General features: G+C 46.5%; 1 protein-coding gene across 2 annotated transcripts in view; it reads right to left on the minus strand.

The window, feature by feature from the left end:
- RFTN1 (raftlin, lipid raft linker 1) overlaps window positions 1-16,246 on the minus strand; it is a 207,754-nt gene that overhangs the window by 57,394 nt on the left and 134,114 nt on the right. For both annotated transcript variants that reach the window (XM_049629852.1, XM_049629851.1), the window contains exon 5: window positions 6,838-7,177. In XM_049629852.1, the coding sequence (XP_049485809.1) occupies window positions 6,838-7,177 (340 nt within the window). The remainder of the gene's footprint in view (window positions 1-6,837; window positions 7,178-16,246) is intronic.

Genomic DNA, 16,246 nt, shown 5'->3' on the forward strand with positions numbered 1-16,246 from the left:
AGAAAGAAAGAAAGAAAGAAAGAAAGAAAGAAAGAAAGAAAGAAAAAGAGAAAGAAAAAGAGAAAGAAAGAAAGAAAGAAAGAAAGAAGGAAAGAAAAAGAAAGAAAGAAAGAAAGAAAGGTGCCCATCTTCAAAGATGGCCACCTGGATTTTAAACAACCAAATCTGGCCTATTTATTATTTCCACCCCAAGTTACCTTTCTCAGTCCATTTGCCTGACTCCCGCCAGTAAATGCTTTCCCACAAGAAATTAGGGCTTGGTGTACAGAGGTGGCAATCAGACTATTTCATGACTTTGAAATACACGCTTGAGGAATGGAGTCATGCAAAGAAAGGTTTGCCATGGAGGGAAATCAAGCATTGGACTGGAGCTGGCGGGGACAGGATGTGAACTACACGATCAGGCATTTTCCAGTCCAAGGTGCTAGGTGTCCAAATAAAAGCCACACCTACTGAGGACAAGAGGATAAGCAATGCTTTCGTGAATCCCTGACTTCACCTGGATTTCTTCCAAAGCAGACCCTGTAAGTTTTTGAGTGCCAGCAGTTTATTTGCGAAGTGATCCCTGGAAATCCCTCCCAGAGAGGGAGTAGGGGTAGGAAATAGGGAAGAGAGGAAAGCCAGGGAAGGGTGCATTACCGAGCAGGTTACTGCTACGGCCATTGGGGCTCACTTAACTGCACAGAACATACCTCCGATTGCCTTGCCACGGGGCAAGGAAGCCTGGGCATTTCTCTTCAGGGATTGAGGCTACTCCTGAGGTATGAATTCCCTGGGGCAGTGGCCTGCCGGGGCCTGTTCCCATTCCAGACAACGCCTCCAGGCAGAGGCTAAGAAAGCTGTCCTCAGGTGACCCAAGGTGGACCAGAGCACCAGTCACCATAATCTGCTATAGTCAAGCATGAATATATATAGATCAAAAAGAAAAAGAAACCACAACCTCTATATGGAAGAGGTGAGTAGAGAATTTGACAGTGGCCGAAGTCCAAAAATACATGACAACACTTGATCAACCAGAAGAATTCCCCACTTGCATGGTAAGACAGAAACACAACTTTCCCAAATGCGTAAAGAAACAGAAAAAGGGGAAGGCCAAAAGGGGAAGGGAGGGTGCTGGGCGTGAGGTGAAGGGAAGACAGACTGCCGGACGGACGAGGTAGACAGTGCGGTGCTGACAGAGCCCCAGCTCTCACATCAGGATCCTCCCCAGGGAGAAGGGCCGAAGCCAGAGACAGAAATAAATTTTTCAGGAAGGAAACGCTGCTGGAATCAAGAGCCTCCAAAAGATTAGTAGTGGTGAAATATTGGGAGAAACCTGATTTCAGATGTGTAACCCTTTAGTTAACTCCCCTGTCCTGCTGTATCCTTGGCCACGCTCCTCTTTCTCATTACTTACATGGAAACCGGCCAAGAGAAACTGTCCCCAAATGATGCCTTTTGATGTTTTAATATTCTGATTCTCCAACACACATCATCACATGAGCAAGCACCGAGAGTTCCAAAAAGAAGTCCCAAGTTTGTTTAAATTTTTTCAGCTGCTCTGTGACTCTGCCATGACCCCAGCTGGAAGATTTTTCCAGACATGGGACAGAAAGTCCCAAAGGAGGGGGAAGGCATTGTTTCTGAGAATGTTCTGAGAACAGCCGAAGAATTGGACTGACAGAGCACCCAAGGAGAATCAAGACTGTCTCGCTTGTATTTTTTAATCTTCTGGTCTTTCTCTTTCTCCCTGACACGGGGGGCTTTGCCTTGTGCCATTTGGATCCCCTCTGTCCAGAAAAGTCCCTGTAATATGATAGGGGATGCAGGTATGTTGCTGGATTGACCTAAGCCAGAAAGTGCAGTAAGCTAGGGGAGGAGAAGGGGGCGCTGGGCTTACTGGGTGCTGCCAGCCTGATAGCCAGACCCACGAAGGCCTTGCTAAGCTCCTCAGGAGCAGGGAAGAAGGAAATAGATGCCCAGTTCTGAGGCCCAGGCCAGGCAGTTGGGATCCAGGCACAGGATGGAAGTCTGTGGTCTGTCTGCAGAGAGACAGGCTCCAGAGAGTCTGTGACTGGCAGGTAGCAGGCAGGCTGGTTGGGTCCTGATGTTCCAAGAGACCTCCAGCCTGGAGGGAAGGGAGCGTGCAGCATCTGGCGTAAAGCGTGACTCCCAGGGCTACACTGGGAGGAGGAGGAGACTGGTGAGTTGGCTGGGGCAGAAACATGTGGGAGTCAGACTTGACCTGGTAGCTGCGCTGAGTCAGGGCTAAGTTCTGCTGAGGTGACAGGCAGCGGGTTAAGATGGAAGGTTTGCACTGGGAAGCAGGGCTATGGGCCCCGTGACGGGATGAGAAGCCAGAAGGGCCTCAGTCCCGTTTGGATTCTTGAATCTGAGAGAAACTGCTTCAGACTTCCGTCAGGCTCAGGTACTAGCAGCAGGACACCTCTGGGCCCGGGCGGGGCTTGTTTGTGGAGGCAAAGTGGGGAAACCAGGCATACACAGCCTTCCACGGGAATCCCCTGGTCAGGACAGCAGCAGCTACGGGCACTTTCACCTCCACCATCTGATGGGACTCTCCCAACCCCCACACGAAGGGCTGCCTCAGTTCTAAGCCCAGAAGCCTTAAGTGGATCCCCCAAACATCACAAGCTGGAAAGTGGCAAAGCCAAGAGTCTTTCAAACCCCCAGCCCTGGGCTGTTTCCAAATCTAACAAGAGGCTAATTTCATCAGTACACAGAAAGCAGGAGCTGTGGACCACGGGTGGGAGCTCAATAGCTGTTTGTTAATGGACTGAGGGAAAGGCCAAAAGATGGCGGCAGGTGGCAGATTTGGGAGGAGGAGAGCCACAGGGTAGCGCCATTCTGGGGGCGCGGGAAGGCGGGGCCACACATCAGAAAGGCCAGACTCAGGAGGACACCTCCTCTCTCTCCCCACACAAGGAGCTGGCTGCCAAGGAGGACTTCTGAATAAAACCCCCTCGGCCAAGAAGTACAGTTGAGGTCACTAGCTTGGGTTTCTGGCTGGCATTTCTGAGCATTTTAAGTGACGAGGCACAGGATAGGAAGGGCAGCGCTTGGAAGATGTTTCGGTATTATTCAGTGGCAGAACAATTTGAATTTGTGTGAACCTTCCTGGCAACAGAGACGCCCAGGGAAGGACAGAAAGGAATATTGGAAGCCAGGAGACAAGGGACAGGTGGATGTCTGGGTATACCTTCCTAACCTTTCCCAGCACCGGCCTTCCCCACCTGGCCTGTCCGTCCATGCTCCCCATCTGCAGAAATGCATCACGAGGGGCCATTCGGAGCAGAGCTACTGGGGTGCTCTGTGTTCACCATAAGGCAGGGGCAGGAGTGGGAAGGGCAGCGTCCACGAGTGAGGCATGGGGCTGTCCCTGCACCAGCTCAGGCTGTCTCTGCACAGCAACGACACCAAACCATCAGGGAAATTCTCCCCGACCAGGAAATAAAAGTCAATGATCAGGAAGAGAACCACATGATGGGTCCCCAGAGAGACCTGTATGGGCGAAGGGGAGCATAACCTCTGGATCGGAGAGGCCGTTCAAGAGTCCACGGGGAGGGGGAGGGGCAGCCTGCCCCGTGTCTGGATGGTGAATTCACTGGCAAGCCCCATATGAGCAGTCGCAGCCTAGACCCGGCTCCCCTAGGCCTCCTATAAAGGAAATAAATTAAACGAGGAGAAGGAGGGGGAAAGAGGGTGACTCCCTCTGGATTTTTTTTAATTGTCTTGCTGTGATTGCCTATTTAAGCCCACCTGGCAGAAAGAGGAGTAAAAACACTTCACCCTCCTTAGGGGGCCCTGCGAGAAAGGCAAGCTGAAAGCTGAGCAAGCAAGCAGCAGGGAGGGGAAGCTGGGGGGATTTGGGAGGAAGGGTGATGGTGCAAGGAACTGGTAAGACTTCTCAGGAAAAAGATTTAGGAGAGAGGCTTGGGTCAGGTGAAGGCCATGACCAATGTGGGCAGGGTCCCTACATGTCCGGCCTTCAGGAGGCTGAATGCTCAAGCTAGGAGATAAAATGTCACTACTTGAGAGCATGGAAGGTGACTTTCCTCATCTGTGAAATGGGCTAATAATAGCATCTGCCATCATAAAACTGTTGTTGTGAGGCACCATCAAGATGGCTCATCGGAACTTAGAACAGTTCACCCAGAGAGTTACCACCATCGTGACTGTCCATCCCCAGCAAGGCCATATATGTGGCCAATAACCCCTGCGTGTTCATTAACTGATGAAAAAAATCCAAAGGCTCATTTGTTCCACACGACGAAGAACAAAGGATAACAATAAGCTGCCTAAGTTTCAGAGAGACCCATGGCCTCATGAGCAGAGAGATAAGAGCCCAGCTTTGTGTGTAAACAACAGCCAGCCAGCTGCCCACTGAGTGAGATTAAAGTGGGGTACTGTAACACGCCCCTCCCCCATGGCTGAAATTCCCCTCCACTGTTGGCCTGACCACTTCCAGACACATACTAACCCATTATTCTTTAGCAGGATCTGGTTTGCTAGTAAAGAGAAGGGACTTGAAGAAATGAGGCACAGGCCAGGACACCTTGGGTGCTGAGGGGTCTTATGGGTTCAGCAATGGAGGGGGCTCTTTGGGTGAGGGAGACAAACAGCCATAGGCCAGCGGGAGGCACGTGGGGGAAATGGTCCTAGGACAAGTCTCCCCAGTTTAATTCTCCCTGGAGTCAACCAAAGAGGGCAGGAAGTCTGGAAGGAGTCTTGGAGAAAGGTGGATTCTAGAGCAGGAAATCTCAGAAAAGTCCTGAGGGGAATTTCAGTATTGAATGCCTCCTTTCTCAAAGCCAGGGCTCCATGCAAAGGTGGAGGCCAGTGGTCAGGGCTACTGAGCCTGTGTGCCAATAATAACAGCTCACACTTAAGAGTCACGCAGTGCTGAGTGCTTCAGATGTACATCTCGGGGTGCCTGGGTGGCTCAGTCAGTTAAGCGTGCAACTCTTGATCTCAGCTCAGGTCATGATCTCACGGTTCGTCAGATGGAGCCGCAGGTCAGGCTCTGTGCTGACAGTGTGGAGTCTGCTTGGTATTATCTTTCTCTCTGCCTCTCCTCTGCTTCTCTCTCTCAAAATAAATAAAACGTTTTTAAAAATGTACATCTAACCTTTCAACATGAACCTATTGTTCCATCTCTATTTTCCAGGGTAAGAAACTGAGGCACAGGAGGGTATCTTGTCCAAGACTGCCTAGGTAGAAGGTGGCAAATGGAATGTGAGTGGGGTCTGGTTTCTTAACCACAGTGCTGCCTGTCTCCATGACTCCTGGCCCCTTCTTCGGGGTTGCTGGCTGTGCCTGCCCTGAACTCTCACCCTCGCATGCTCCTCCAAGGAGGTCGGTCTTCCTTCTGGGGATTCAGAACAACACATGCAGCCTAACAGCAATGGGAAGATGGGAGGTTTCTGGAATGACACCTGGACATTCATCAGGAGGCACACACAGGGTCTAAATGTGCTCTCGGCTACTCTGGAGGGAGAAGTCTACCTCAAACAGTGTGAAAAGTTCCATAGCTGAAAAGCCCTACTTTAGAACATATTTAAGAAGGATCCAGCCATAATATTAAACAACAGCCATAATATATCCCAGAATGGAGGCAGTGCCAATCTCTCGCTCTAAATCAACGTTGCAAGTTAAGTCCAGAATGACGACCCACCCCGCAATTTTCTTTCCAGGAAGTACTGACCTAATATAACAAAAGAAACTGTTCCACCTTCTTCTAGATTCTCAGCGCATAAACTGTTCCTCATCATTAAGAAGAGGCTAATTTCAAGAATCAGTAAATGAATAATCACATGAACTAGGAAGATGACCCAGAAGGCCCCCTAAAGCCTGGGGGTCTCCTGGAAGTCTTGTTACCAGTGCACCTTCTGAAGGCTGGAAGAGGCCACGCAGCTCAGACAGGTGCCTGGCTCTTGGGAAATGGCTGGATGCTAGATTTCTTGGAGAAAGAAAAGGAAAGGGAATTACAGGGAAAGGGAGAGAAACTTCACTCACCATGAAGTGAGGGCCTCAGTAAATCTTATTAGTCTATTAGAGTAGAGAGGTATAACAAGATAAGTTCACAGACCAGATCTGCCAATTTCCTAGCCTGGGAGAAGATTTACTCTCTAAATTTCAGTTTACTCAGCTATAAAATGGGCAATGATACTACAGCTCACCCACATCACACACATCACCACAATTAAGAAATGTTGGCTGCTATTAATAAGTGTTGTTCTTTGAATTTGCCAACTTAAAATGCCTGCTCTAATGGCCGTTACAATGTGATTAGGAGGATTCACATATTGGTGGCCTCTCTTTGGCAGTGTTCTCTCCACACTGCTGATTTGTCAACTATACGCCCTGCCTGAAATCGGGCTGTTTACAGTACCTAGTGAGTTGAATCACCAGTTTCCTGCACAATTTGTCCTTAACTGGTTTTCTTGATTTCTTTCTTTAGGCAGATATTCAAAATGAGGAGACCAAAAGGGAGCACACGTTCAGCATTGGTGCCCAGCATCTTAACACTTTTCCTGTGCTAAGAGCAGGGCAATTCAAGGGTAGCACAAGAGCATGGGGCGAAAATCCCTTAAGTTCCAGAATCTACTTTGAACGTGACATGTCGGAGCAACCAGAAGGCAATTCCGTGTGGTTCTGCTCTCCTGGAAGTCACAACTTCAGTACGTAATCAGTCAGAGGGCCCGGAAAAATGGCTGATGAAGAATGCCTGTGCGATGGACTGCTGTCTCTACACTCTAATTCCATTTCTTTTTCCTAAAATGCCATGGGACTACTGAAAAGCTGTTAGCTTCTCTTTTAAGTGGTTGCTGACATACTTACTTCCCGAGAGTGGCTCCTCACTCACTTCCAGCAGGTCACCCTCCGGCCCATCCAGAGTCTTGCTCACCCCGTGTGGAGAAAATTCTGCTCCGTCCCCCTCTCCTGAGGGCAAGCTGGGTTGCTCAGCGATGGGCGTCTCCCCTCCTGGGCCCTGGCCTGGCTCCCGGCTGCCGTCCATCCCCACGGGAGCACCTGGGTTCTCGTTATTCTCACACCTGCCTGGCTCCTTTTCCGCATCTCTGGCGTCCACTGGGGGGCTGCTGCCTGCCGACCTCGCAGGGCAATGGTACTGAGGTATGACGCCGACAAATTGCAGGCCCTGACTTGCAGCCTCCTGGATCTGTAAGGCAAACAAAATGAAGGGGACTGAGTGAAGGGAACTTTATTCTATCAAAGGGGGACACGGGCAACATCCAAAACGTCTCACCGGAGGATTCTGAGGATGATTCAGTTTGAACACGAAGTCTCTCAAGGTGGCAGGTGTCCCATGTCCTTCTAGGCAGTGGCCTCACCCTAACCCTGGCCCGCCTGGGGACAGACAGCATGGGGCTTGCTCTTTTTAATTATGAAGCATATTGGGGGCGCCTGGGTGGCTCAGTCGGTTAAGCTTCCCACTTCAGCTCAGGTCATGATCTTAGTTTTGTGGGTTTGAGCCCCACATTGGGCTCTGTGCTGACAGCTCAGAACCTGGAGCCTGCTTTAGATTCTGTGTGTGTGTCTCTCTCTCTGACTCTGCCCTGCTTGTGCTCTCTCTTTCTTTCTCAAAAATAAAACATGAAAAAAATTATGAAGCACGTGGCTAAATAGGGCTGGGGTTACCTCTCTTCGCAATACTGCATTAGTCCCTACTGGTTATTTTTTCTCTAAGAGGCTGAAAGAAGGTTCCAAAGGATGAGTTGAAACAAAGAGTTTGAAAGAGGAAGTTCATTTTGGTAAGAGTTTATTTTTTCGTTTTTTTTTTTTTTTTTTTTTTTCTGGTGAATCGCCTACTTCCTGCCAGTCAGGCTACTGTATAATCCAGTATGTCTATATAGCCATATACTAACTACCAGATGACATTTTATGACCCAAAGAGCTTCCTCTTTTAAACAATTGTTTTGGCAAAGAAGGGCGGAGGTGGGGGAAATCATCACTGCGTGGAGGCTGGTGTGCACATTCCCCACAGCAGGGAAATCTGACGGACAGACACCTGTTCCTTGGTGCTCCGCCTAAGCCAAAGGCACCTGAAAGCCATGCTGGGCCCACAGGTGTTGCTACGGCTGTCTCGTGACTCTGCAGGCTACGGGATACACCATCCAGTCTAGGTAACAGGTAACTTGCTTCTCACTTCCTGAGCCTGCAAGATGGGGGGGGGGGGTTGGGGAGGCTAATGACCACACAAAGTACTAAGGCACTTTAACTCTACCCTCCCTGACAGATACCCCTGGGCAACTGAATGTAATAGTTGTATGTGAAAGAAAAATTGAAAGTAACAGCCTAATAAAATCAAGCAAGAGCCGACCCAAACTGGAAAATCGGCTTTAAGAGACATCCTGGGCAAGGATGCTCAGGTCATTTTACAGATAAATCAGGAAGTGAAGACCTCAGAGTTGTGTAAGTCTTAGTCACCAGCCTCTGAGTGGATGACCTCAGAAAATCTTGAGGCCTCTGTAGCGATCATCCACTGTCATTTGAGAATTAGTAAGAAACACCAGCATGGAGCTACTCTTTCTAAGGGAGAAGTAAGCCGTGACCACCCTCCTTGGATGAAACGCCCTAACTTTAAGCCGAAGGTCATTTTAGTTCAACAGTGCACACTCTAGAAGGTAATCTACAGCAGTTACAAATATACCATCCAGTCTTTCTATAAAGTCTAGCTTTTTCTAGAAATAATGACAACAACAGTAGGGATTACCATCTACTGTAGACCTACTAAGTCCCAGACACTGTACTAGGCATTTTACATAAATCGTCTGTTTAATCCTTCAAAGACACCACATGGTATCATTATCTCCATTTCAGATGAGGATACTGAGGCCCAGAGACATTACAGTCATAAAGTAAGCAGTGAGTAGCTGAGGTTCAAAGCCAGGTCTGACTCAGACCCAAGTTCATTCTCAATCACTAGACCAAGTGGATGCCTCTCAAGGCATCATCAAGTACATATGTGTTCTCGGACATGTATGTGTCCACACATATGCCCGTGGCTGGCTCAATTCACTCTTCTTTTTTTTTTTTTTTTTCATGAAATTTATTGTCAAATTGGTTTCCATACAACCCCCAGTGCTCATCCCAAAAGGTGCCCTCCTCAATACCCATCACCCACCCTCCCCTCCCTCCCACCCCCCATCAACCCTCAGTTTGTTCTCAGTTTTTAACAGTCTCTTATGCTTTGGCTCTCTCCCACTCTAACCTCTTTTTTTTTTTTTTTTTCCTTCCCCTCCCCCATGGGTTTCTGTTACGTTTCTCAGGATCCACATAAGAGTGAAACCATATGGTATCTGTCTTTCTCTGTATGGCTTATTTCACTTAGCATCACACTCTCCAGTTCCATCCACGTTGCTACGAAAGGCCATATTTCATTCTTTCTCATTGCCATGTAGTATTCCATTGTGTATATAAACCACAATTTCTTTATCCATTCATCAGTTGATGGACATTTAGGCTCTTTCCATAATTTGGCTATTGTTGAGAGTGCTGCTATAAACATTGGGGTACAAGTGCCCCTATGCATCAGCACTCCTGTATCCCTTGGGTAAATTCCTAGCAGTGCTATTGCTGGGTCATAGGGTAGGTCTATTTTTAATTTTCTGAGGAACCTCCACACTGCTTTCCAGAGCGGCTGCACCAATTTGCATTCCCACCAACAGTGCAAGAGGGTTCCTGTTTCTCCACATCCTCTCCAGCATCTACAGTCTCCTGATTTGTTCATTTTGGCCACTCTGACTGGCGTGAGGTGATATCTGAGTGTGGTTTTGATTTGTATTTCCCTGATAAGGAGAGACGTTGAACATCTTTTCATGTGCCTGTTTGCCATCCGGATGTCTTCTTTAGAGAAGTGTCTATTCATGTTTTCTGCCCATTTCTTCACTGGGTTATTTGTTTTTCGGGTGTGGAGTTTGGTGAGCTCTATAGATTTTGGATACTAGCCCTTTGTCCGATATGTCATTTGCAAATATCTTTTCCCATTCCGTTGGTTGCTTTTAGTTTTGTTGGTTGTTTCCTTTGCTGTGCAGAAGCTTTTTATCTTCATAAGGTCCCAGTAATTCACTTTTGCTTTTAATTCCCTTGCCTTTGGGGATGTGTCGAGTAAGAGATTGCTACGGCTGAGGTCAGAGAGGTCTTTTCCTGCTTTCTCCTCTAAGGTTTTGATGGTTTCCTGTCTCACGTTCAGGTCCTTTATCCATTTTGAGTTTATTTTTGTGAATGGTGTGAGAAAGTGGTCTAGTTTCAACCTTCTGCATGTTGCTGTCCAGTTCTCCCAGCACCAATTGTTAAAGAGACTGTCTTTTTTCCATTGGATGTTCTTTCCTGCTTTGTCAAAGATGAGTTGGCCATATGTTTGTGGGTCTAGTTCTGGGGTTTCTATTCTATTCCATTGGTCTATGTGTTTGTTTTTGTGCCATCAATTCACTCTTCAAAAGTTAAACAAAAAAACTTAAAGTCACTCCATCCCATTCCGAAAATTCATTTTTGACCCATTAATCTGTGATAGCTGCCTGCTTTTAGAAACTGTTTTGGAAAGCTTCTAAAGGAAGACACAGGTACCAAAGTTTTAAGAGAAAAGAGTGGGAGATCATTATTACCAAAGAACCTTAGGTTAAGGGAAGCTACTGCATATGAAGGCTTGCTCTGAGCCTCCTGGCAACATAGGGAGAGCCATGGATTTTTATAATCCTTAAATGAAATGAGGAAACATGCCAGGTCAATAAGAGAGAAGCATAATTTGCTGGTAAGGAACAGAGAAATTTGTCGTATGACTCTTGCAGAGCTATGGAGTCAAATGGGTCTTCCTTAGTTTTACAGAAAACGAAGAGACATTTTTCTTACATCATTTACATATTCTTAACCCTTGATAGAAGGTGAGGACATTGTGCTAAAGCACAGATCTTCGACAGTCCTTCCGTGTGGCACTAACGTGATAGAAGCCAGATAACTGAAGGCAGCTGTGGCCGATGGCAGCCCGCTGAGATGTGTCATGCTCGGGGACGGGGCCACTTCAGCACTAACTTCCCCAATTCCCACCGTACTGGAGTGAGGTGGCTTGTTCTCGTCTTAAAAGTTTGTGAAATAATTTCAGAAATCATTTGCCTATGCTTCTTCCCAATGGTTGGGAAAGTGGCTTTTTAAAGTTTTGAACGTGTTATGCACATTCTCAGGGCACTGAATTTATAGTAGAAGTAAACGAAAACCTAACTGCCACAATTTTCATACGTGGGAAAACACCACTAATGACTTCCAGGGGTTGCTCCTACAGGAAGGACAGTGAGCCAGCTCCCCTCAAAGCTGCACACCTCTGTTTCAGCCAGGTGGCGTTCCCTTTCATGAACCGCGAGTCTGAGCCTCTCCATTTGCAACCGTGCTGCAGGAACAGGTGCACTGTTGGCACCGCCTTGCACACGCCCGCCCCTTGCACACAGCCCCTGCTGCGGGTGTCTCACCACACACAAAACAGCTATGACTGTTGAAGTATTAAAAGCTGGTCCCACCGGGGGCTCAACCACAGGCCAGTCTCAACTTGAGTCATGGGGTTTGGAGGCAGAAAGGCTTGGCTTGGAGCTCCAGATGTACGACTCTGGAACCAGAGTATGTTATATCACTTTCTATGCCTCAGTTTTCTCATCCACAAAAGGAGGGAGATCCTACTTCTCTTGCGGTTGCTATGAAGGTTAGACGTTACATACGGCAGGTGTGCCGAGGGACAGGCACAGAGAAGGCACTCCTGACCATCACTATTGCTCTACCCTCTCTCCTCATCGGTCCCAGGCTTCTGTGACCCTGCTGACTGCTGACAGTCATCCAGAAGAAGGAGGTGAAGACTCTGGACACAGGGTATTATCCCAATCCTCTCTTTCCTTACTGGGACTTGAAATTGTGAGAGGCTTTGCATTAATCAGACATGTCCCTTCTCTCCCAACTAACTGGACAACCATACTCCTTTGCCCTCCTGTACCTCAAACTTATCCTCTACGCCAGGGGTTCTCAAAGTGAGAACAGCATCAGCATCACCAGGGAACCTGTCAGAAATGCAAATTCCAAGGCCTCGCTGACTTCAGAAACTCTGAATCAGAGCCCCTGGGGATAGGGCCCAAAGCCTTCCGGGTGATTCCAATACACCCCAAAGTTTGAGAATCACTATTCTAGAATACGCATTTCATGAAGTCTGGAGTTGTGTGCGCTGCTTTGTCCCTGGTGCTAGAATGATGTCTGACATACAGGAGGTGCTCTTTAAGTATCTGTGGAATGAATGAATACATTAAATAATGAGTGAATATGTATGTCTCCTCTCCCAGAATGAGCTCCTTGAAGGTAGAGATGGAGACTGATTAATTTTTCAGCTCCCGAATTCAACTGTATTAAGTCCCAACACTGGCCTAGACCAACATCGCACTTAGGTGCTGGGGATACAAAATGGGGCACCTGGGTGGCTTAGTCAGTTAAGCATCTGACTTCAGGCCAGGTCATAATCTCATGGTTCATGAGTTCAAGCCTTGTGTCGGGTTCTGTGCTGACGGTTCAGAGCCTGGTGTCTGCTTCGGATTCTGTGTCTCCCTCTCTCTCTGCCCCAACAAAAACAAAAACAAAAATAGAAATCCTTACTCTCAAGAAGATTCAGCTAACTACTATAAACAGCTTTGAAAAACAATTACAGTAATGTGGCACAAAAAATGCTTATTTTATAATGTTATATTAAAAAATCAAGATTCTGGGGTACCTGGGTGGCTCAAGTCAGTTGAGTTTCTGACTCTTGATTTTGGCTCAGATCATGATCCTAGGGTTGTGGGATCAAGCCCTGCATCAGGCTCTGAGCTAAGCCACTGAGCATGGAGCCTGCTTAAGACTCTCTCTCTCTCTCTCTCTCTCTCTCTCTCTCTCTTTTCCTCTGTTCTTCTCCTCCACTCACAGGCTCTCTCTCTCAAATAACAAAAATAAAAAATAAAACAAGATTCTAAATTTTATAGACACAGTATCATGACAGCTATGTCATATTTCTGAAGTGTGTAATTTTTCAAAATTTATCTGATGAGTATGCATATTACTCTAAAAATTTTTTTAATGTTTATTTTTGAGAGAGAGAGAATGCGAGAAAGAGAGAGAGAGTGGGGGAAGGGCAGAGAGGGAGACACAAAATCTGAAGCAGGCTCCAGACTCCAAGCTGTTAGCATAGAGCCCAAAGTGGGGCTCAAACTCACGAACCGCGAGATCATGTCGTGAGGTGAAGTCGGAGGCTTAACTGACTGAGCCACCCACGTGCCCCTGCATATTACTTTTATGCAGTAAATACTGGAAAAATTTCTCATAGAGCATGTTAAATGTAGGAATGGGTATAAAGGTATAGAAATGACAGTGATTATTTCTGCCTTAAGGGGAAGCAGAAAAGTTTCTGACAGGTCAGGGCTATAACAAATGAAATAATGTAATACAGTAGGAAGAGGTGAGGAGCGTGACATTATCAAGAGTGTGTACCTCTCACTTTACACTTTCAAATTCAATTTTTTTCTCCAAAATACTATGCTAGACAAACTCTATTTGGGGACCAAATCTGCAGGAGGCTTTGAAGGATGAATAGGAGTTCACCAGACAGGTGAAATAAAGGGAGAATGGTAATGCAGGTAAAGAGAAAGAAGAATCATCATGGGCAAAAACTTGATAGTATGCAACAGCCTGATGTATTGAAGTGACTTCTATAAGTATTTCTGGATCACGACAGGAGAAGCCAGGAATGAGGGTGAGCTGGAAATCACAAGGGCCATATGGTGGATGTCACTGAATACCACGCCAACAAAGGCTCTGACTGCACCCTGCAGGCCAGCATATCCCCCACATTTCACACTATAGTAACTCCGAGGGCAGAGAATAGGGGTCTGAGGGCAAAGCACAAGATTTCTTTGAATGCGCATCTTTTAGCTTAAACATTAATGAAAATTTTATATCCTGCACCATAGTACTGTAGAGTACCAGAACGTCTAAAAAGATGGCAAAGGTAAATGCCTCCCTCCCCCCGTCCCCAGCCCTTCCAGAGAAGTTCGCAACAATATGCAACATCTTTGTGCATAAATCTTTGCAGCTCTGCTTCCTTCCTTCAGGTGGATTCCTGGAAGAGGAATTAATGAGTCAAGGGATATTAACTTTTCAAAGGCTGGGTACAGGCTGCCAAACTGTTTACCAGAAAGGGGGAGTAGTCCTTTTTAACCAGGGGAACCACATTTAGATTTTATAAAGATCAATATTTGGCTAGACCCTGAGGGTCTTGACTCTTCTTAACTCTAGGACAGCACTCTCTTTTCTCTTTTTCCTTCTTAAAGTCATTTGACTGTGTTTGCCAAACAGATCCCTGTTTGTTTCGCATTTACTCATGTATTCATTTGTTCATTCACAGCCTTTCTTGAGCAGATCTCATGAGCATATCAATGGCAGGCCCTAGTTACTGCTCATCGGGGTTCACCCTCAGCCACCTGGTCTCCTCGCGCTACACTCCCTGCAGTAACCTTCTCCACTCACTTGGGTTTAGCCACTAGTTATGTGTTAATTATTCCCAAATTCAGACTCTCCAGCCACGACTTTCCTCTGGAGTTCAAACCTACACGGCCGATGATCATGGCTGCTGGGCCCACCACTGCCCTCATCTCTCCAATTGGAGCCACAGGCATTTTCCTTAGCTCTTGCCTTTCTCTAACCTTGTGTATCTGCTCACCACATCCTGCCAGATTTCTCTCCCAGTGTTTCTGAAATTCCGCTCCCACTCTCCACACATCTAAGATGGACTTACTTAAGGTACTCATCATCTGCTGCTGGACACCACTGTTCCTCCAAGCTATACCAAGTCTTCATGAGCATGGGGTCAAGTCAATATGGAAGATCAACTCACGACCACCCGGGTCACCTTGTTAGAGAATTCCCTGCAAATTACCATGTGTGCCTATAAAACTTCTCTAACAACTGTGATTATTAAAACAATAATTGTTAACATTGTACAACTCTTCCACAAAGAACTTTAACGTGCATGATCTTAGGCCCCAAAAGAATACGCTACAGAAAAGGAAACTGGTTCCGAGACAGTTATAACTGTGACTGGTCAAACCACCCAGGGATAATCACTGGCAAAGTCTGGATTCAACTCAGTATCCTAAAACCAACGTGATGCTCCTTTAATGAGACCACTCTTTCTACTTCATGTCATCCAGCCTGTGTCCAAGATACCAGTTTAAACTGAAACACAGCTTCACCCACCTTCTTATTTCTGCTGCATTTAAGAACCCCCCCCCCCCCCCGATACTTAAAGGAGTAACCCTTGCTGGGTTAGGCAGCAAAAATTAAGTAACACCATTTTCAACTGGTCCAAGACTTCATTCAGCTGCTCTGTAATGAGTAAGCACAAATTTGATAGTTAACTCTATTTTCCCAATTTAAAATCAGAGATTATGATGTGAAAAAGATCTTTCCTTCCTTTTTAAAGACTTATTTCTATAAAAAATCTCAACTCATTGTAAAACATTAGAGCTTCTATTTAAAGAATAGCTTTCGTGAAAAATAACAACATGACATTGGAATAATCTCAGAAAACTGAGACAGAGAATCTGTTACTCTACTTTCAAAATGAATACCATGCTGCTAAAAATAAGTTCAAGTATATGCAGGTCTTAGCCCTACCATGTGAAAGTAGAGCGTTCCTACGAAAACTTTTATAAGCCTGAACGGCATAAAGTGAAGAAGGAATTATCGTTAATTTCTATGGAAAAAATTTTGAGCATTCCCAGATCCAAAAAATAACCTCTCTTAAGCCTTTCTGATACCTTAGGAAACATTTTGCTAACAGATGCACAAAACAAATCTAGATAAAGCACAGATGCTCATAGGCATAGTTCAAAGCTATGGAGGCTGGATGCTGAGATGCTGAGCGTCGTTCCCCAGGGAAGGAGCTTGGTGGGGCCACTGTTGCTGCCTGGGGTACGTGCTGCCTCTGTAATGGCTTGCTGCAAAACAAACGCTGAATGCTATTTTTGCTTTTTGCCTTTTTTCATAAAAGCAAAAATCCTCATTGGATTTCTTCCACTTGGTGAAAACGGGTACTAAGGTAGGTTTTTGTACAAGGGAAGCTGCATAACATGAACTCTTGAAAAGCAGGGGATACCTGCACTCTGTCTAGTACATGTGTTTGTGTTTTAGAGAACAAGGATCGGTCAGGGTGAAACCAGTTACAGAGAAGCGG

Source organism: Panthera uncia, chromosome C2 (assembly GCF_023721935.1).
Source record: "Panthera uncia isolate 11264 chromosome C2, Puncia_PCG_1.0, whole genome shotgun sequence".
NCBI classification, from domain to species: domain Eukaryota; kingdom Metazoa; phylum Chordata; class Mammalia; order Carnivora; family Felidae; genus Panthera; species Panthera uncia.